General features: G+C 34.3%; 1 protein-coding gene, 1 long non-coding RNA gene and 1 other non-coding gene across 3 annotated transcripts in view; 2 read left to right on the plus strand and 1 right to left on the minus strand.

Annotated features, from left to right (window-relative positions):
- LOC120086174 overlaps positions 1-1,656 on the plus strand; it is a 37,436-nt gene extending 35,780 nt beyond the window's left edge. The window contains 1 exon segment of the mRNA XM_039042685.1: positions 1,486-1,656. Within this exon segment, the coding sequence (XP_038898613.1) occupies positions 1,486-1,656 (171 nt within the window).
- A 4,318-nt stretch (positions 1,657-5,974) lies between these two features.
- On the minus strand, positions 5,975-6,046 carry TRNAD-GUC. The gene has a single exon. It is a non-coding gene; the product is annotated as a tRNA-Asp (tRNA).
- A 1,752-nt stretch (positions 6,047-7,798) lies between these two features.
- Positions 7,799-9,484, plus strand: LOC120085229. Its single transcript, XR_005483849.1, has 2 exons — positions 7,799-7,926; positions 8,989-9,484. It is a non-coding gene; the product is annotated as an uncharacterized LOC120085229 (long non-coding RNA).
- Positions 9,485-23,335: the final 13,851 nt, after the last annotated feature.

The raw sequence follows: 23,335 nt of genomic DNA on the forward strand, positions 1-23,335 counted from the left end.
TGAACTGAATCGGCAGCTTTAATAAGGGTTGTCATGCTGCCCCAACCACCGCTTTTAATTTCAAACTCCATGGGTCGAGTGTTCAACACTCGACCTATGTGATTTTAAACAGCCCCCAACCATTCTCAGATCACATCTTTGCCTTTGCCATTTTCGAAATCCTCTGCTTCTTCTCTCTAAATCCCTTTCTCCCATTTTTCTCACTGCTTTCCGTTTCCATTTTCCTCTTCTATTAATCCCTCTCCTCCCATTTTTTACTCAGTACTTTCCATTTCCATTTCTCTTCTTCTATTTTGTTTGATATAAATTGTTCCCACACTTCTCCCTTGATCACAAACTATATTAGTTCTTTACTCTACTAAATTTTTATTTTTAAGAATAATTATAAATTTTATTTTTGTTCTTATATTTAATTATATTTTTTATAGATTCTATTTTTTTAATTTTTTGTTTTGTTGCCAGTAACAAATAACAGGAAAAAAGGGGGAACGTGCACTATGAAGGAAAAAAGAACTACCGTCGAATTGGTAGTTGAACTTTAACTTTTATTATTAGTAGTTTTTTGTTTTTAATATTTGTTTATTCTAAATATATCATTTTTATTCCTTATATGATGTCTACCATAGAATGTTTAATTTTTAATATAATTTTAATTGAATAATCAATTAATTAATTTTATTTATTTGTCGTTTTTTTTAATGATTATTCTATAATTTTAGTATTGTTTTTTTAGGTTTAACAGTTTAATATAGTTTTAAAAAGTTTAGTTTTATGTTATGTTTAAAAAGTGATATTTTACGTTTAATACAAAATTATTGTGATAGTAACAAGCTGTAGCTTAGTTTAAAAAAGTTTAGTTTATTCTTATGATGATACTTCTTATAAAAAGTATAATATAAAATTATTGTGATTTTTTTAAAAAGTTTAATATTTTTTAATATACTTCTTATAAAAAATATAATACAAAAAGTTGATATTTGTCTTTTTTTTTGTTTTTTTGATTTTTTTTAAGAAAATGGCGGGCAAATGCTTGGGATTTTTGTTGTTTACAAAGATAATATGATTGATGGTATTGATGGAGTTGACTATGACCAACCACCAAGTAGGAGTTTTTAGCATAAATGTGAACAGTGGAATTGTATTTGAACAATTCATTCAAATGGTTGGAATGTCACTTAGTGTAGATATAGGAACAAATAAGATAGATATAATATATAGACATCCTAACCTAGAACCATCAGGATCAATAATGTTTATGTCATTCCCTATTTTGAATGCACAAGCTATGAACTTGATGTTCTCAATCGTAATGTCATTGCCGAATTTAGTGCATTTGTATGTAAATGTAAATAGGATAGGGGTGGATATAAACTTGAATACATCATTTAGCCAGTTTGAAGATCCAACTGAATGTATTGATCCTGATTCGGAGTCAGTTGCATCGCCATGTGATAATGAAGATATGGGGGCTAACAACGTGTATAGAGACTTCAAACTGAAATGGATGATGAATTTGAAGAGTTGGATTTCGATGGTCGTGAGCATGAGATACTTTCAGATACATTCAATGATTTGGATATGAATATACTGGATAGCATTCGAGAACATGACCCAATTGTAGCCCCTGTGGATGTTGACAAATACTCAATTGTATAAAGGGATGATTTGTCAAGAAAAAGAAATGCTACAACACGCGGTCAAATGTTTTGCAATAAAATGTCACACACCATATGAGGTTGTTGAATTGACACCGACGATTTGGACAATTCGGTGTAAGAAGTGGGAGGAAGGTTGCAAGTGGAGACTTCGTGCAATAAAGAAAAAATCGCATGGCTTGTTCGAGATCACTAAGTACGATGAGCAGCATACATGTTTTTATTCAAAACTAAGTCAAAGTCATGTACAATTGGATTCATCAATGATTGTACCAGAGTTTTGTGATGCCGTAAGAGAAAAACCATCTATCAGTGTGGCACAACTGCAGTCCGACATCAAATCAAAGTTTGAATATCATGTTCCTTACCATAAGGTATGGGAGGGTAAAAGAAAAGCGTTGGCTAAAATGTTTGGTGATTGGGATGAGTCTTACAAATTGTTACCTAGGTGGTTGTATATGGTTAAGCAGACCAATCCTAGAACAAGTGTAGAGTGGAGAGTGAAAGAAATGCTTACTGAAGGCCATGTTATCCTCACTTCTGTATTTTGGGCATTTGGTCCTTGTATAAAATCTTTTAATAAATGTCGGCCGATAATTTAGATAGATGGTACACACTTGTAAGGCAAATATAGAGGGAAATTGTTGATTGCTACATCAGTTGACTCGAACAGCCATCTTTTTCCACTTGTATTTGTCGTTGCTGATGAAGAGTTCGCAGACTCATGGGGATAGTTCCTGAAACACCTAAGAGAAATTGTAATACACGAAGATGTGTGTTTAATTTTAGATCGACATGCTGGTATAATTGCAGCAATGAACAACCCAGCAAATGGTTGGACGAGACCGAAATGTCACCATCGTTTCTGCTTACAACATATCGTCAGCAACTTTAATAAAAAGTACCTATTTAATTCATTGAAAAATTATGTTTATCGTGCTGAGTGTCAGTTTCAAATTCAGAAGTTCAATAAAGCAATTGAAGATATAAAAGGAATAAATCAGAGCTGTCTGAGTTTTTTTGACAACATTAGTTTAGAGCAATGGACTCAAGCACATGATGGAGGATTCATATATGGGTGGATGACGACAAATCTATCAGAGTGCATAAATGAAGTCCTTAAAGGAGCTCGAAGTTTCCTATAAATGCTCTTGCTCAGATAACATTCTTCAAATGCGTGAATTATTTCGAGAAAAGAAGAGAAGAAATAAGGGGATGTATTGGAGCGTCAAGATAAATATACCCAGTAATATTATTATTTTTTATATATATGTTATTAATAATTTATTTCAAGCATATTTTATAATACTAAGTGGAGTAAAAATCCAGGTACGCACACGAGAAAATAAATAAATGGGCCACAAAATCTAGTAAACATGAAGTACTATCATACGACGGTATGAAGGTGTGTTTCATGTGAAGACCGGACGTCATAGATTCAATGCCAAAGGAGGAAACGCTCAAATATTGAGGCTAAACAGGTCCGAGCGGATTTTCATGTAACAAGTGGCAAGCATTCGGCATTCCATGCTCACATTTTATGGCCGTTTGCTCACATTTTAACATGAACTACGAAGACTTTATTGAGGACTACTATAAATTGTCAACGTATACTGAATGTTACTCCCCTCAATTTCAACCTGTACCGCATGAAGATTACTGGTTCACGCACCCTAATATGCCCGTCTTACATCCTGATCCATCGTTGTTGAGAAAACCTGGTAGACCGAAAAGTTCACGTTATCACAACGAGATGGATTGGATAGAACCAGCCACTCGACAACGATGTGGATTTTGTAATCAGTTAGGCCATAATCGAAGGAAGTGTTCTTCATTTATTAATACCGGCTTCAGATAGTTAGGGATTAAAAATAATTTTTTTTATTATATATTCATTTATTGTAATATTCCAATTTTTTTAATTATAATTTATTGTTATATTCATATTTTCTTTTATAATAATATATTGTTATATTCAATTTCTTTCTATTGTAATCTATAAAGTTATACGTTATTCTTTTAATTGAGAAATAAATACTTCTTTTATCATGTATATTTAATTAAGTGTAGATACTTTTATTGTATATTCAATTTTTTTATTATAATTTATAAAGTTGTACATTATTCTTCTAATTGAGAAATAAATATTTTTTTTAATTGAAAAATAAATAACTTTTTTCTTTCAGATCATGGCTTTAAACCGAGAACCTGTTGATCCCGATGTTTTATACGACCAGTCCATTCATCGATCATTTTTTATATGGCGAGTTCGTACTACTGGAAAAATATCTTGCAGGTGTCGAGAGGCAGTTCTCGAACGCACTATCTCACTCCACCCTCGAATACTACCGCTAGTGTGCACATCTGGATTCTATGGGGTTGTCAGATTGGGATTTATTCAGTTGGACTGGTAGATCACAGCCTTGGTCAAGAGATGGAGGCCTGAGACGCATATATTTCATATGTCTGTTGGAGAGTGCACTATCACTCTACAAGATATAGAAGTGTTGTTGGGGTTACCTGTTGACGGTGAGCCGATCACCGGAGTGATGTACGATGACTGGTCACAAGTTTGTCAACTGTACCTCGGTGTGACCCCACCTACTGACAAAATTAAAGGATCGAGGTTAAGTTTGATATGGTTAGGAACACAATTCCGTGAGCTCACAGATGAAGCAGACGAGGAAACCGTCATAAGATATACACTAGCATATATACTACAAATGATGGGTGGAAGTCTGCTTTCCGAAAAATCAAGTCATTTTGTTTACTTGATGTTCTTGCCACTATTAGCTAACCTCTATGACGCGGGCCGGTATTCGTGGGGTGGAGCATGTTTGGCATGGTTGTATAGACAACTATGCAAAGCAACAAGACCTGAGGTTCGAGAGATAGTTGAGCCTCTCATACTTTTGCAACTATGGGCTTAGAAACGATTTCCAACAATGGCTCCACAGCTACAACATGTTAATGATGCTCAGCTAGCTGGACGAGCCTACGGTTCTCGGTATGTTGTTTTAATTCAATTTAATTTTTATATCACTGATTTAGTTAATTTAGATTCTAAATTATCAATTTAAAAATTTAGGTGAAGAGATAAATTTTGTGTGACTAGGACAGCCACACATGTAGTCAGCCAGATACATGTTTGATTTGCTTCAACTTGATCAGATACATTACACTGAACCTAATTGATTATTTTATACACATTTTTATTGTATTTGTCTTTAATGTTCTCCAATATAATATTTTGTGTTTCAGGTTATTTGGGAGTTGTACAAAATTATTATGCATATTTTGCCCAATTTTTGTACAAATGGTCAAAACATATGGCGGATGATGAGTCATCTCATATGTTTTCACATTGGTGAGTGGCATCTTCCTGACAGGTAATGAGACAATTCGGTTTTCAGCAGGATGTCCCATCGCCTTGTAATACTGAACCCCTACTACATGATATTGACTTAAGGACTGGAGATTGGTCCGAAAAAGTTGCACATTTGGTAGTGCCTGTCTCTTATACACATCTAGATGTGTATAAGCACCAGCTCCTAGACGTAGAGGACCTGTACGGGAAGAGGATGAGTTTGATGAGGTTGCCCATAATATGGAAGAGTTGCCCATGTGATGCAGACGCAGAGTGAAACTGATTATGTTCGTCCGATGATGATGATGCCAACATTTGGTTAAGGACATTATGACTCAGAGACTGGTCCTTCGTCTTCATACGTGCATGGACATGGTCGGGGTTGTGGAGAGCTTAATGAATATTTATATCATGAAGGGTCTGTATAGGTACCAGAGCAACATCAAGAAGAACCAGAGCAACCTCAAATTCGAAGTCAACGACGTCCGCCTTGTGGGACACATTGATTTTTGTAATTATTTTTATATAAATGAGATATTTTAATTTACATTTATTTTTATTTTTATTAGATATTATTTTTTTAATTTATTTCTTTTAGAGTTTAAATAAAATAATAAAATATTTTTAGAAATTGTTTTTATAAAATAAAAAATTAAAAAAAAAGAAGAAGGTCCAATGTCTAAATTAAGAAAACAAAAAAATCTAAAAGTCGACTAGGTCGAATTTTTAACCCTCGACCTATTAAAAAAAACAACAATATTTTTTTAAATAGTTTAGAAATTACAATATTTTTTTAAATAGTTTTTAAAACTACCATATATTTTTAATTTTCCCCACTATTTTGGGGGGTACAAATGCCAAAAATACCGAAACAGAAGTAGTTTTCATTGATTTTCCGTTCAGACGAACCGTTTTGAGCAAAATTTAGTAGGAAGGAAAAAAAGCAAAAAATCGCCGTTGCCGGGGATCGAACCCGGGTCACCCGCGTGACAGGCGGGAATACTTACCACTATACTACAACGACTTGAAGAGCTTTGAATAATTTAATATTTAAAGACTCTCTTTCATCATATTAATCTCCAGCGAGGTATTTAATGTATTTCCCACGATGAATATTAAGCACCATAGAAACATAAATAAATAAAAAATGTCTAACGTAAGTGTATATTTTACTACAAAATCCCATTATCTCTTTTTATAGTTGGACAATTGTAGGATAAGAAATTAAACCGTTCGTGTTATTTGAAATGATAATAAGCTTCATATTTATTGACAAAATCTAAATTCATCTAAATTTATCCAATAAACATAATGAAAAAAATCAATTAAATTATAATTATGGATATCCACATATACGAAAATAACTTCATTGGTCAAAATATTCTTTTTCTTTTTAAAAGATAGAGGCTTGAACCTCCATTTCTCTATCTGAACAGAACAATAAAAGATGATATGAATTAGAAAAAAAAACACATTATATTTTTAGTCTAATTTATAATAAAAATGAAGATGAAGTAAAAAGTGAACAACCAAAATTTTGGAGCAAAATAACTCTAAGATCTCGTATGGAAAATCGTTTTATCATCTAATTCAAAATTGAAACCGTAGATTTTTTATCATGACTAATTTATTTGCCAGCCTAATCCTCCAAAAATATAAGTAATTTCACCATTATGTTTGAGAATAATAGAATCTTAATAGCAGGGACCAAAGAAAGTATTTTTTTAAAGTTCAGAAACTAAAATGGACGTTTTTAATGTTTAAGGACCAAAATAAAATAAAATACAAAGTTCATGAACCAAAATAAGATTTAGACATTTCTTAATTATATATTCATGTCAAGCAAAAAGAGAGAGAGAATCTTTTTGGAAAATCACTTCATTGGCGCAAAAAAAGTCATGTATTAAAGAATAAAAAGATTGAAGTTCATTACAAATGTAATATATGAACTTTCTGTTTATTTAGTTAAATTTTAAGAGGTGTCCAATATATTTTTAACTTTTTTTTTTTTTTTTTTTTGCCTAATATTAGGTAACCTACATATTTGGAATTTACAAAAATCAACTGACTTATTAGATATGGAATTGAATTTTATANCTAATATTAGGTAACCTACATATTTGGAATTTACAAAAATCAACTGACTTATTAGATATGGAATTGAATTTTATAGTTAATAGAACTCGAAAACTTTTAATTTTGTCTCTAGTAGTTCTATGAATTATATATATAAGAAAATAATTTAAGTCCGTTTAGTAACTATTTTGTTTTTTGTTTTTGAAAATTAAGTCGACACTACTTCCACCTCCGAATTTCTTCCTTTGTTATATACTTTTTACTGATGATATAAAAAATTCAAGTCAAATTTTGAAAACTAAAAAGAGTAGCATTTAAAAAGTTATTTTGGTTTTTGGAATTTAACTAGAACTCAACCATTGTAGTTAAAGAAAAATGCAAATCATTGTAAGAAATGGGGAAGAAATAAGCTTAATTTTTAAAAACTAAAAAAAAAAAATGTAATGATTACTAAATGAGACTTTAGAGACCTACAACTTACAAAATTGATCTATTAAACATTATTGAATTTTAGAGCTCAAATAGATAAAAATCAGTTAGTTTAGGACTAACCTTCAAATTTAAGTGAATAAAAATTAAATCTTTCTAAAAAATATATAACTAATTATTTTTTCAAAAAAGTAAAAAAGAAAAAATCTCTTGCATCTCTCTCTCCTACTTATCCTATACCAAAAATAAACATAGTTGATGATCAATGGCTCTTGCATCTCCTACTTATTACAACATCTCATTTCTGGTCTTCAAATTCAATTGCTTGATGATCAATGGCTCCATGTTCAACCCTCAACCCATTGCTCCTTCATTGTCATGGCTGGCGATGTACTCATGGTAACCACACCAACCCTTTTCTTTTTTTCGTATCAAAATTCAGTCCTTAAACTTTTAAGTCCTCATCGGAATAGATCTTTAAACCATAAAACATGTGTATGGTAAAAGAAATAAGTTTATCTCATAAAACCATGTGATTGGAGGCTACAAGGTTGGATTGCAAAAGATGGTCGTAGCAAAATGGTATTCTTAAAAGATATATTAATATAAATACGAAATTATAAATTCTGTCTATCAACTTTATGGAAGATTTGTGTTTATTTGGTCTATGAACTTTTTTAAAATTTTTTTTAAGAGGTTAAATTATAAGAAAATATAAATATTTGAATTATGGGGTTGTTGGCTTCAACTATACCCTCAACTTTTAAGAATTTCATTTTAATTTTAAAGCTTGAAGTTTATTTCAAAACAACTATGGTAAGCTTTTCATGTTAAAGCTGTTGATTGAAAAGTTTCTACATATCTTCTTATGTGAACAAAATCTAAAAACATACCTGGAAGAAAAATAAAGACACATGGTATACATTTGTGAACAATAGAGTCTGTTGTCATCTTTCTCCTTTAACTCTACACCTCCAATTTTGTTCTATCATTTGTTATATTTTTCCAACCATAGTTAAGTTTTAAATTTACTTCTTATATGTATTCAGATTTGTTCACTTAAAAATTAAAATGAAACTCTTCAAAGTTCATAAGTATAAATGAAGCCAATTTTATACATCAGGTGTATATTTGATAATTTAACAATTTTTTTTAAAAAAAATGTGTAAATCTACTAGAAACAAGATTAATAAAAATCTACTAGTAAAATGTGAACTTCAAGATATGGACCAAACTTGTAATTGTACAAATGATGTAGGCATAAAGCAAAGGGAGAATATAGTCATTTAATCACTATGACTTCCTTGTCACTCCTATCAAGGATTATTGTGGCCTTTGAATCAACAAGAACTTCTTCATGCACTCATCATCAACCATCCTAGCTATATTTGACCTTTCGAATTCACTTATCTATTAAGCGTATATTAATATATAGTTATGCTTTTCTTTCTTCTTTCTAAGACGTTCCATCGAGGTTCGACCTCAAGAACGAAGTCTGCATCTTCTACTTCTAACTCTAGAAAGAGGAAGAAGAAGAAGAAGGATGGTAAGGGGAAAGGGAAAGCACATGCTAACCCGCCACCTATCGCCCAGAGGAGGCGTCTGTCGCCGGTTGAAAAAGGAAAATATTTCTACTGCAACCAGGATGAACACTGGAAGAGAAATTGTCCTCGCTATCTGAATAAAAGGAAGGCCGCCAAGGCTAAGGCCAAGGCGAACAAAGGTAAATGTGATGTATTTGTCCTAGAAATTTATTTAGTGGAGAATGATTATTCTGTCTAGATAATTGATTCGGATGTCACTAATCACGTTTATTCTTCTTTTTAGAAGATTAAATTCTGGTGGCAGCTGGAGGTTGGTGATGTTGGGGTTGATGCCCTAAAGTCTTGTGTTCTGTAGTTTGTAAACAGTTTGTACGAATGCTTGTGTTGTATAATATATGATATTTTACTTCGCATCTTAATTTTTCTCCGTTGTATGTTTTGTTTGCTTTACCACAAACCAAAAAACATAAAATCCCTGGTTATTTGTATGTAACTTAAGCATGTATGTAGTGACATACAAGTGGATCATGTCTTGAGTGATAACCAAAATGGTATGTAGTATATGGATATAGAAGGGAAACCTTATCCTGGTAACACCACGGATGCAGCCTACTTTGTGGAATGGTCACAAGTGTTGTGACTTGTCACAGATGGTTTGATCCTGATCATTCGTGTAGGGGCATGTAAGCGGGGGCGTCCTATATAAATAGTTTGTATCAGACTTGACCACGAAGTGTTAACGTCTCGTTATATAACACCGTTCATGACAGAGACTTCACTTCACTAGGATGACCATAGGTAACATAACCTCAATCTTGAGTGAGTTGGGAACTCTTGCCATTGAGGGTGGTCCTTTGATTTGTATGGGTGTGAGTGGCTAGGTCGCCGATTCAAACCTACTATTTTAGGAATTCGTTTGATTTGGGAGCTGGGAACTCAGCTACACAAGATGGAATCCATTCATTCCCCGAAGTAGGGGCAAGTAAATAGATAGCTCCCTTACGAGCTGATTCCAAGGCTTGAACGATGTGGCACTACACACCTTCTCTTGGCCTGAGAGGTGTTCACACATAGTTGTACTATGTTGTATTGTTCATTAGAGGAATCAGTGGTACTTAAGGAGTGAGATGTAACTACAGAGGCAAAATGGTAAATTGGCCCAACTGTACTTACGCGCATCTGTGAAGGGTCATCGTACTCATGATTAGCTATATCCGATGGACATAGAAATATATCTGTGGTAAGAAGAGTTCAACTGTTGGTCTTTAGTGGAATGCTGGCAGTTAACAGATAGTGGATCTCATGGTTAAAGAGTTTAATCAGCTATTCACGTATCGCTATAGCTTCGGGCCACAGGTCCATAAGGTCCCCTAGGTAGTTTGAATAAAGTCGAGAATCAGTTTTTGGGTTAGTTTGAAATGTTCAAATTGGCAAGAGAGAGTTCGATTATATATGATATAATTGAACTGGTTAATAATATATGATATAATTGGCTAAATGTATGAGATACATTATTTTGGAGGAAATTAGATATAAAGATGATTTATATCAAGTGGAGAGGAAATTACTATAGTAGATATATGATATCAAACTATAGGATAAGAATATAATATGATTATATTCATTTATTAATTAAATTGGTTAATTATGTGATCATTGGCCGAAATCTTCTCCTCGATCGTGTGTTAGTGGGAGCATCCTTATTTGGTTATTGTAACTGAAAAATAAAATGAAATTTTATTTCATTTTTCAAAGAGTTCGTAAAAATCGCTCACGGTGTGAAAACGTTTTGATCGCTTAGCTGAGAGCCTATACAATAGAGCCCCATCACTTAAACAATCGCACACCGCGCGACTAAACAATCACACACTTTTCTCTAAACGGTCGCTTAACTTTACTAAATGATCGTCTAGCGTGCCGAGGTTTCTAAACGATCACTTATCAATTACTAAACGATCACTTAGTAAAACCTACACGATCGTGTAGCTTTCTTTAAACGATAAGCATCTGCTATACGATAGCTTTCTCCCACTTGCTTATCGTTCTACAAGATCAGCCTGTTCCTCCTTCCTCTACCAAATTCAACAAAGACCACGTTTTGGATTCTCACTCCGAGAATACCAAGGGCTCTAAGTGGTGGTGTCGTCCCCACTCCTACTTGCTCGTGCTTGTTCGTGTTGCTGCCATTCGTGTAGACGATTGTGCTGCCGTAGCCGACTGTTTTTCTAGGCGATAAAGAATGTAAAGGTTGCTTCCACTGCATTGAGTTCGAAGTGAGGAGAGTTTTTAACTAGTATGTGAACTCAATCCCTTGAATTTTATTTATCAAAGCATGTCGTTGATTAGTGAAAATTACATAACTGTTTATTAGAATGTGTGTGTGGTATTTCGGTCACAATGAAATCGGAAAGATCCGAACGCGCTCATGGATGCTCTTAGTTAAGAGTTCCTTTAATTGGTATCAGAGCCAGGTTCTGATATTCCAATTTCATTGTTGTAATGAATTACATATACATTGTTGGTGGGTGCATATCTGCTCTGTTTAATTGTTAAATTGGTGTGGATGTGGGGATTAATGGAGTTTTATAGGATGTTAGCCTCGATTTGATTTAATTCTTTTACATTTCCGGTTGATTGTAAAGACCCCTGCATTTTTGGGTATTATTAATCGTTATTGAGTCTGTAATTCAAAGTCAGTTTGAGTCTTGAGTCGTTCATGAAGAAGATCAGAGCAAAGGTTGCTATTCTTCGAGGAAGAAGATGATCAAGGGTTGATCGAGTCATGTAGACGATGGGGTAAGCGATCGTTGAGTATCGGATGCTCGCATATTGTTTAACACATGCATGCACTAGACAATCGTTTAGCTTAGCAAGCTTCATCGCTTAGTAACTGACTAAGCAATCGCTTAGCAATGCATGGTAAATCGTTTACCTTTCGCCGCATTAAGCGATCGCCTAGATGATCAGGCTTCACAGTCTCGTTGTCATCTAAGTGTTCGTTTAGCTTTTGCACCTATTGTCTAGTGTGCGCCGAGCTATCATCAACCTTCGGCGTTTACTAAATGATAGAGTTCTCCTGACAGTTCATGACTCGATTTTCCTGTGAACTAGTTTGCTCGATGGAAAATTTAATAGATAGAGTTATTTCATTCCGATTTTTTGTAAAGGCTCATCTAGGTCCATTAATCCTTGGTTTATTACATGCGATGTATGGTATTTATATGTCATATGGTATGCACATATAGTAAATCCCATCTTAGGTTATGCATTGGTCAGGTATCATCTCTTTATTGTAAATGTTATAATTTAGAGAAGCATGATTTAATTATGTAAGAGCATGCTAATGCATCATATAATATAAGAGTTATATTTATGCATGCATAAAAAGCATGAACATGCATCATCTTTATATTATAATTGTTATAGTATAAGGGTGAATGGAAAGCATGTTTGCTTAGTTATTACGCATATATAAAAGTTATGTATAGTAATGACCAAACATTGTATGAAGCATGACACATAGGTTACTTTATAAGTGTTATAAACACCTAGTTGTGCGTGATGTATTTATTGTTTCCTTTTAAAAGTTAAAGAGAATTTAGAACTAAAAGCAATAAGAAAGACATGCATGTTCACTTAGGTTTAATTCATGTTTTAAAATGTTTAAAACTTAGATCACATAGACCTAAGATAGCAGTTCTAATATGATTAGCAATCCTAAGGCTTTAATCTTTTAATCAATTTAATAGGATTAAATTCACTAATAAAAGGTTAAAGTGTAGCAACCTATCTATAAGAGACCTTTTTTCTAAGGCGGGTTCTGTCTAGGCTGGGATATTTAAGTTGACGGAAACGTAACACCCCTACCTGGGAACTTACCTAGAAAGGTGAATTAGATAGATTTGATGCATGCATGCAAGTTAAGGATAGTCCATTAAAGTTTTTAAATGTGACTACTTGAACTTGTTCATAATTCATAGACAAAAGTTGTTTATAAGCGGGACTTAAAAAGACGACTTAGACTAAAATCAGTAGCTGGATTGTCTAGGTTAATGAAACCCTAGGTAGAACATTCAGTGGGAGGTACTTGGGGCATATGATTCTTCACTTAAACCTTTCACGTTTCTCCTAAATAGACTACACCATGAGATCAACCCTTGGCCTTGAGGCACCTTTGGTGTGTTGATAACGGGAAGAAATGCACGTTATTACAGTGCTAAGTTCTTAAACAATGCTGGCTTTCGTTTGATAAAATATGTTAGATAGCGTCCAAAAAGTATTAAGTTCATAACATTGTGGTCACATGCGTTCATTGCATAAGAACAGTTAATTTGTGTATTTTTATGCAGAATATGCAGTGACGCAAGGTGAAAAGCGTGATCACAAGAAATCAATGGTCAAACGTAGCATTACCGCAAGGCTTGCGGTGATTTTTGTTTGCAAACATCTGCTCAAGAAGGATTGCTGCATAGAGCTTGCACAACTTAGTGGACGCATCTGGGTGAAAGGCATAATTAATCACGATGGGACAGAAAGATGATGACGGTCGAATCCAAATTAAGTTGATAAGCTGCTAACGATAACAAGTACATTCAGCTTTTTGGTGACAAATATTCGACGCATCGGTCAGAGAATTAAAACCATCCCATCTGTGCAATCATAAGAGAGAAGTCGCCTTTCACTCCAAAGCTCTATAAATACCGAAGTCATCCTTCAAAAAAGGAGTTCAGCAAGTTCGGAGAGTTAGAAAATTTTTCCATAGTTAGAGTAGCTTTGTTCTTAGATTTCCTTTTATTTTAAGGTGGAAGCGAGAGAAGGAGGTTGTGTCGATAGATCGTTCTGGTGAGCTCGGGAGAGTGTCGGAAGCATCAAGATCAGAGAGGGGGTTGGCTACTGCGGAAGTAGGAATATCTTTTAAACCGAATAAAGTTGCCAGCGTAAAAGTCTTGGGCAGGAAGGGATTGCAACCATGCTCTTTACCTTTATCTTCTATTATCATTTTGTATTCAAACTCATTTTTAGAAATGGAATTTACTTCTCTATATCTGTTCACTCTTTGTTTATTATGCATGAGTAGCTAAATCTGTTGAATGGGTTGAGAGGCACTTAGCCACCATAATTGGGGATCTTCATTCTATGAGATTGTCTTGTATTATGTATGCTTCATTCATCCATTAGAGATAATCGGGAGGGTAGTCTAAGGACAGGATCTAGGCTTGGAAAAGTCAGATTAGAATATAGGCTCAAGAGAGTCAGATTAGAATGCATAATCAAGAGATTGGAGCTTAGGAATAAGCACTGTTTGCTATTAATGCATCGCATGCATCCTAGAGATAGGATATGATTGTGTACTGTCACCTTGTCTTTGTGTGCATCTTGCATCATCGCATAGGAAAAGAGTAGAGACTTAGGAATAAGCTCTATGGATATTTTTGCATTCAACACATGCGTCCTAGATTTAGGAGCACCACATTTGCATAGGAAAATGACTTGTTGTGCATGAGAGTGGCATGATTGCATAGTCTGACGCATTCCCAGGCAACGCTAGTTAAAGACCTCAACCCATTCCTCCGCATACTCAGTGCATCTATCGCATACTCAAACTTTTCTCAAATCCGCCGCATTTATTTATTTCATTATCACAATCAACAATCACAACAACTATTGATTTATTTGGTTACCGCAAAGTCTTTATGAGAAATTACCATCACATATTGTTTTCTCAAGTCCCTGAGTTTGATCCTAGACTTACCAGGAAACTCATTGGGATTTATTCCACTGAGAAAACTTGATTGCTTAACGCAACTCCATTACCGCATTTCATTCCATATTTCCACCTCATAAAATAACGCATCAAGTTTCTGGCACTGTTGCCGGGGACTTCGGCAAATCAGTGTGCTAACAATGATTTTTCTAATTTCTTTGCAGCTCTCACTCTCTTGCGAATTACAACACGGAGATTGAGAGAACATTTTGATGCAGACTAAAAGACAACCGCCAACAACAAGAGAGAACACCAAGAATGGTGGAACAACCAGAAGCAAGGGCCGCAACCGTGAACAACATAATGGCCAACCCCATCCTTTTGGCGAATGATCGTAATAGACCCATCCGGGACTATGCGTCGCCTAACCTTTACGATTTCTCTCCAGGAATCATGAGGCTAGCAGATGGATTGAGGTTTGAAATGAAGCCGGTAATGTTGCAGATGATCTAGGCTGCTGGGTAGTTTGGAGGAAGGCGTGGTGAAGACCCGCATGCTCACCTCCGGAGCTTCATAGAAATCTGCAACACTTTTGTGTTCCCGAACATCTCTACCGAAGAAATTCGACTAACTTTGTTTCCATTTTCTCTCTATGATCAGGCAAGAAAATGGGCATATTCCCTCAAGTCTGGAGAGATCACTTCATGGGAACATGTGGTGGAAAAGTTTATGAAGAAGTATTTCCCACCAACTGAGAATGCTAGGATAAGGAAATTAATAACAAATTTTGAACAAGGAGATGACGAATCGCTCAGTGATACTTGGGCAAGGTTTAAGTGGCTGGTAAGAGATTGTCCACATAATGGCTTACTAGACTGCCTACAGATGGAGATCTTTTATCAAGGACTGAATCCCTCTTCGCAGACCGTTGCCAATGCAGCAGCCGCTGATGGTCTGCTAGACAAAATATATGAGGAGGCAAAGAGTATACTTGATCGCATTTCAAAAACTCATGAGGATTGGCGGAAAAATGATCAAAGATTAAGAATTAAAGATAATGATGCAAAAAATGGGGCCATCGCATCCTTGCAAAATTAGATGACTGCGATGATGAGTTTGATTCAAGACGTCGCAATTAATAACACAGGAGCGAAGAAAGGGCAGGTCAGTGCAATTGCTCAAACGACTGTAAGTTGTGTCATTTGTGGAGACGCTCATTCGATGAAGGAATGTCCAGCTAACCTGTAGTCAGTTTGCTTCATAAAGAAAAATCCCTACTCTGATACATACAACCCCGGGTGGAGAAACCTCTAAATTTTGCATGGAAAAATCAACAACAAATCTTCCAACCAGTGGTGCAAAAAGGAGGGCCACCCGAATTTTTCCCGCAAAACAACGGTCCAACGCATAGTCAAGCTAGTAGCTCGCAAACATCGCAATCTTCGTCCTTAGAGAGCTTGTTGAAGTAGTACATTGAGAAAAATGAATCAGTGCTTCAGAATCAAGCAACATCCATTAGAAATCTCGAAATTCAACTGGGACAAATTGTAGGCGAGCTGAAAAATAGATTGCAAGGAGTGTTGCCGAGCTCAAATAAGCTTCCTCGAAATGTAGGGGGTACCGGGAAGGAATAATGCTTAGCAGTCTCCATGCTAAACGACAAAATGACTGTGGAAATAAGGGAGAAACCCATTGTAACCAACTTGAATGCGGTGACATCTGAGGACCCATTGACTTATAATTCAGAAAAGCCCAAGAAAATGAACCCCGAAGTTGCATCCATCCTTAAACCTCCAGATCTTGAGATAGAAGAAGTCCAACCACCAGAAGCTCCACAAAGATTGAAAGAAAAACAAAATGATGAAGATAAGATCACAACAGTGGCCGCAACACAAAATGTTATGATCCCACAAAAAATGTGCGACCCAGGAATCTTCACGATACCATGCTCCATTGGAGGGGTCTACAGTGGCCAAGTGCTATGTGATCTTGGGGCGAGTATAAACATCATGCCGCTATCAATCTTCAAACAATTGAATGTTGGCATACTCACGCCCACGACAGAGACTCTTCTACTTGCGGACAGATCCCGAATACATCCTGAAGGAGAGCTGAAGAATGCTGCAATCTCAATTGATAAGTTCATCTTACCGGCAGACTTCCTCATTTTGGATATAAAGTGGATGAAGATGTGCCCATCATATTGGGACGACCATTCCTTTTGACCGATCGTGCTTAAATTGATTTGCTCAAGGGGGAGATTGTAATGAACATTCATGGGGAAAAGCTCCAGATTAAGGCGGTCAAGATCCCAGAGGACAAACAAAAGAGGGAAAGCCAGGACGTGAAAAGACCAATTTGGAATAAACAGTCCCTGAGTTTCTATATAACTCAACCTCATCAGGGACGCAAACCTTTTGAATATCCTTTCTCTACATCAATACTTCATGAATCTTTAGCATCTTAATTTTGTCTATTATCGCATGTCTATTTTTTTCTTACTCTAAAAAAAAGTTGTTTTGTTTAATATAATTTGACCCTCTCACTATTTTTCTTGTAACGATCGAGGCGAACGATTGTAGAGGCATTACGCAGAAAAGCAATTTATCTTATTCTGTCACCGCAATCTAAAGATAGAAGATCGCCGCAAAGGATGCGTCAACAAACAATGTGGGCGACAATGCAAATTTGGGGGTTGTATTCTTCCTTGACTTTATTCCAAAATTTACACTATCACATCGCATTTTAATTTTAAAAGTTTTATCACCGCATCCTCTTTGATTACCGCAATCATTTAACATTGATAAATTTAGTAAGTCGCCGCATGCTGTCTCTTTGCCAATTATGTTTTCAATTATAAAACACATGCTTCTATTTTTTCATATATACTAGAATCAACTTAATCTTAGAAAAGTCACCTCATGAAATATTTCTAGAAGTTAGAGGTCTGCTAGCTTTCTTTCAAACTCTCTTTACATAGCTTCCTAAGAGCATCGCATGACTTCTTTCAATCTTTTGGCAATGAGGACATTGCCACATTTTAAATTTGGGGGTGAGGTATTTATCTTTCGACCTTGCTATTTTAAGCTTTATAAAAAAAAATGAGAATAACAACTCCACTGTCAACAAAATTGGGAAACCCATGTTGATAAGAGTTAAGTTTTGAAGGGCACTTACCCTAGTTGGATGTTTGCATGACACACGTGGGGGCAAGCTAAAACGAAAGTAAGTCGCCAGGATCAATGCATAAATAAATGACCGCAACTCTGCTGCCGAATAGGTATGAGTTTAGTCTGAGAAAGAATGTCTTGCTCGTAGTTGGATGTCCGCATGACACATGTGGGGGCAAGCCAAAACGAAGGCGAGGAACTTGGATCAGCACAAGGTAAGAAAAAAAATAATAGTGTAAAAAATATGCAAGGATAAAAAATTATTTGACACCCTGGTGAAAAAAGTTTTTTTTTTTTTTTTAAAAAAAATCATTTGATGTCATGGAATCTAGTAAAGGCCTTTTGAAGGTTAAACTTGCGGTCCCTAGGTTTACCTCGCTTAGTATTGTGCCGTAATTTATTTCATTATCGTTTGATATACCATTTTTTTGTGAACATGTAAATATAGCATACAAAATGAATTCAATCAAAAAATTCCTATTTGCTATCGATGCATATTCAGGCTCATAACGTTTCATTAAAAAACGCGCGTTAAAGTATGTTGTTAAGAGTTTGTCAATTATAGTTAAACAATCAGTTAATTTCTTGCTTACAATAATTATTACAATAGTTTGCAGGGGTGTAGATAGAACGTGAAAAAATATAGTTTTTAATTTATTGGTGTCTACATATCAAATGAGTGTTGAAGAATTGGAGAAAAAGTAGAAACGGTGAAATAAAAAGTTAACGTAAAAAGACAAAAAACAAAGGAAACAGAAAAAGAAATAAGACAACAATAACTTAATAACAACAACAGAACAAATAAACAATAAAAAAATGGAACTGCTTTTTTAGGTTAAATATATCAATTTGCGATATAGTCATTAACCTCAACACAATCAACTATAACCAAACACATACGCGGCGTTCCTGGACAGCCGAAACTTCTAAATACAAATTCAGACTCAATTTTGTACTTTGCTAACAACAGATAATTGATTACTGAACTTCAATTCAATCTACTTAGTACGCATCAAACACAACCCTTAACATATTTCAAGTTAGTCAAAAAAAACATTGTAAATAATACTAGTGCTAAGATGTTTGAATTCGAATCGAACAGTGACTTACAAAATGATGGAGGATCCTACGTGTACTTGAAATAGGATCAGATTTGAAGTGTGGTGCTTGTCCTTGATATCGTATTGGCACGCAAGAATGGTGTGGAGCCTGGGTATTTCCTTGTTTATCCCTTAAGGCCTCCAATACTCGCAAAGCCGTCTGGTTCTATACTGAAGAAATTACCAATCCAGGCCTATTCGTGTTAGTTGGAACAATGCTTGAAGGTCAGACATCCAACCTGGATAATTAAGCTTAATGGTGTGTATCCGTTTCTTTTTGAGGGGATCAATTGCTCCCTGCCACCTTCAAGGATCTATCCAATGTTTGTTAGGAGCGCATCCTTTTCTCTCTGAGTGCTGCAGTGGTGCAAGACTCTTTTAACCTAATTAGTCTTTGAGGCATAAACTCACTTAATGCATGGGATGCAATTAATTGTTAGATATCTTTTTATTTTAATATTGTAATACTGCACAACTAAAATTTTCTAATTGCATAATATAGAAAACATAGTTATCAAGTCAAATTGTCGTAGTTTTTCAAATTGTATATTCACATGAAAAGAATTACTTCCACACCATTTTGAGATTATATATCCAACCATAATATTTTAATTTAGTATTCATATGTACAATTTACAGAAAAAATGAATGAAAAGAACACCATAATTAACATATTATTGTCGTCTAAATTAAAAAAGACATGAACTCATCTATCATACTTATATAATTAAAATTCAGCCATGATTGCCTGGGTTAACAAATCATCCCGAAGATACCTCCACTATTCAAATTCACATTAGAGTAAAATTAATTTTACTCAACATATTCTCATCAAGCTATTTTTATATTAGAAAAAGACGGGAGTCAAGGAAGAGTCCCAAAGGATATAACACAAAGATTTCTCAACAATATGGCTTGCGAAAAGAAAACGTAGAAGAATAGTTATAGCACCAATACACAAGGAGTAGGAGAACCTACACTTGAAACACAAACATCACATACAGTATTTTTGCAGGACTATTTACAATCACGTAATTTGAGATTAACTATAAAATCATATATGTTTTGATTTTTTTCTGACTTATATCTTATCTTTATCTTGTCTGACGCCTCTTCTTTTTAAAAAAGTATACTTGTTTTCTTCCTCTTTTTTCAAAAAATTTTTGGTAAGATTTTTCACAATGTTTTCAAAATACATTTGAAGTTCGCAGGACAAAATTTAAAAAAACACAAAGTAAGTTTAAAAACTTTGTTTTCAAATATAGCACACTCGCATTGACTTTTTAAAAAACTTTAGATTTGTAAAGATGAGTAAGATACAAAATCTTTAAATAGAGAGGTATAAAAAAGAGTAGAATAATTGCATGAACTAAAATCCCACCAGATTAGGCAAAACACTCAAAGCGCGGGACATACCACTCTTAACTATAAAGATAGGATATGTGAGAACTTTAACTATCCTTGATTATCAATTAGTTTTCGAAAATGGAATTCCTAGACTATTAAACTGTAATAATATTTAAGATTTGTAAGTGTAGTTGCAAGCAAATTAAAAAAAGCATACAATAAGCATATTTAGTCCCCTAAGCGAGACCCCAGCTGATATTTCCTTAATTTGTGTTCTATAGACGACAATCAACAGTGAACTAGTTGTTCAGTCACCCTACAATTCAATTTTCCCAACTCTTAAAATCTTATTTTATCTCTTGATCTATTGGATCTCAATGTTTTTTGTTGAGTTTATACATACGTATCAACTTATATATGTCCATTGGTTACTTTTTAAGTTAGCGAATTTGACGGCCACTTATAACACCTTAAAAAAAAAATCACGAAGATTTTGAGTTGTTGTAAATACAATTTCTCCGTATCTAAGGTATTATTTTTTACTATAAATTTTTTCGGAGTGACACGAATTGAAAAATTCAGGAAGAAGTCCTGCAAATGAGCAAAATCTTCATTGGGAAGAGTATTTTTGTAAAGAAGTTATTTATTTGTCTCTTACCCACGAGATAAATTAGTAGTTACAAGTTTAAGATTAAAAAGCTATTGAAGAATAAAAAATTAAAAAAAAAAAAAGAAGAAGAAGAAGAGAAGGAAAACTACTAATAATTGTCAGGGTTTTTTCAGTTTTCTCTTTTTTTAAATCGGTTTTATATAAAAGATTACACTAACTTAAATTTAAGTTTTAAAAATGATGAAAGTTGCTGAAAAATAAAAGACTTACTATGAACATTTCAATATGTGAAGTGTTTTTTAATTCGATTTTTTCTTTTTAAAAACTATTTAAACAATAACTTAAGAAAGTGGGTACTAAAAATAATAATAAACTAACTTAAGTTTACCGGTACTTAAAAAAAATTAAGACAACGTAGAACTTAAGTGTACACTTAAATGGAATAAGAAGAAAGTTATCAAAAAATTAAAAAGATAATACGCACGCATCCAAGCATTTTACCGTCACGGGTAATTTCTCCGTAATGATCTATTAACCGGTAGACAGAGATTCCTCTAAAAAGAGTTTTTTTCTTTCTATTTTTTTAGTATATATTTTGGCGTAATTTAAGTTAGTGCTATGGAAAAAAAAACATTAACAAGTATTCTGTACTTTGAATTCTTCATACCAGAGGAAGAGTGTAATAAATAAATAATAATTTTTTATTTAAAAAAAGCTTATCCAGGAAATTACCGAACATCTCGTGTACACGAGAATCTTAATCAGGAAATTTTCCTAGATTTTTTTAACTTTAATTTTTTATTTTATTTTAAGGAAGACAAATTCCTTCGACTCTAACTTTAAATAAGTAATATAATACCTTACACAAATATTTTTTTCTTAGTCCTCAAATTGATGATTTTTTAACACATAGAACTTACACATCAAGAGAGAGTAGGGACAACATGATAAACTCAATAAATTCACCATAAATTCTCATCAAATGTTAACTGGCTCAAGAGAAGATCATCATGAAATATAACATACAAATTGGAATATATCAATAAATCTTGATGGTGTTAGGAAACCAGTATTGTAATTAATATAATCTCTAAGACATAAGTGAAGACACCGTTAAATATCGTTCTTTCCTCATCTCTTAGATCAGTTGAAGGTATGGAAGAGATAGAAAATTGGAATAGGTAGTTATGTAATATAAGCTGAAATAAAAATATGTATATATTAGATCTTAAAATTTTTGAACATATAATATAGTAGAGATGATACTGAAATCGCTATCATGATGATTAATAACTTGTAGGCAATATAGGAGAAATAAGTATGACATGGGGTGTCTAAATGGGTGAGTTGATTCTGGGTGTAACGTTAGGGTTTAGAGCATTCAAAATTAAGTCCACAAATCGAAAAAAAACAGAGGATTAATGTGCCAATTGATTACTAGGATGCCTGAGTACCCACTAATATACAGAGCTATCGATACAACGGCATCCGTTTTACCTTATCACATCGACTTGTCAATCCCTCCTCGTCACCAAACTCGAAAGCCGACGTGCAAATCAGCCAGGCATAGGGCCAGCACTTGAATTGATAGGTTCTGCTTCAGCAAAGTTCCCAACGTTAAAGATAATCCAATATCACCGAGTTGCAGGATAGAGAGATACAGCATCCTGCATCGCATTTTCAAACACACACACGTCATATCCTGTAGGATTTGTTCCTGTATGAAATATCAGGTACTAAGAGGAAGATTAAGACTATTTATATACGATTCAATTATTGAGTCCTATGCTAAAAAATGTGGTGCACATTCTGTGATCTTGCTTTTTTTCCCTGACACAATTATAGTTTAGGGATATGGACTGCGATGTTTATCGAGTGTATTATTAGATTCAAGCACTTGTTTCTGAGGCCAATTAGTATTATCTCCTACAATGGTTGATAGCTGTACAGCTACAAATGAAGTGATGAAGGTGGTAGAGCGCTACACGAAGTATCCACGTGCAACTCATGCTCCAACGACTAATTTAGCTAATTTGCTGCTCATTTATGTGGACGACGGCGTCTATTTTCGGGAGCTAGGAAGAGAAAGTAGATGTGCCCAAGTGGCCGGCCGGAATGGAGATGATTTTTTTGTCCTTATTTTGCTACCTGTAGTCAGTTTTCTGTGCTCTATGCACATCAATAAATCAATCTTGTAAAAATAAGTCAAAATTCTTTATCTTATTAATTTGTGCTAGATTGACTGACAAAAAACATACCACTTTCACCTAAACAATATCCTATCCGAGGGTTGTAGAAGAGTACTTCCTAAAATGTTTTTTTGTCTAACTGGG

This window comes from Benincasa hispida, chromosome 9 (genome assembly GCF_009727055.1).
Source record: "Benincasa hispida cultivar B227 chromosome 9, ASM972705v1, whole genome shotgun sequence".
Taxonomy (NCBI): Eukaryota; Viridiplantae; Streptophyta; class Magnoliopsida; order Cucurbitales; family Cucurbitaceae; genus Benincasa; species Benincasa hispida.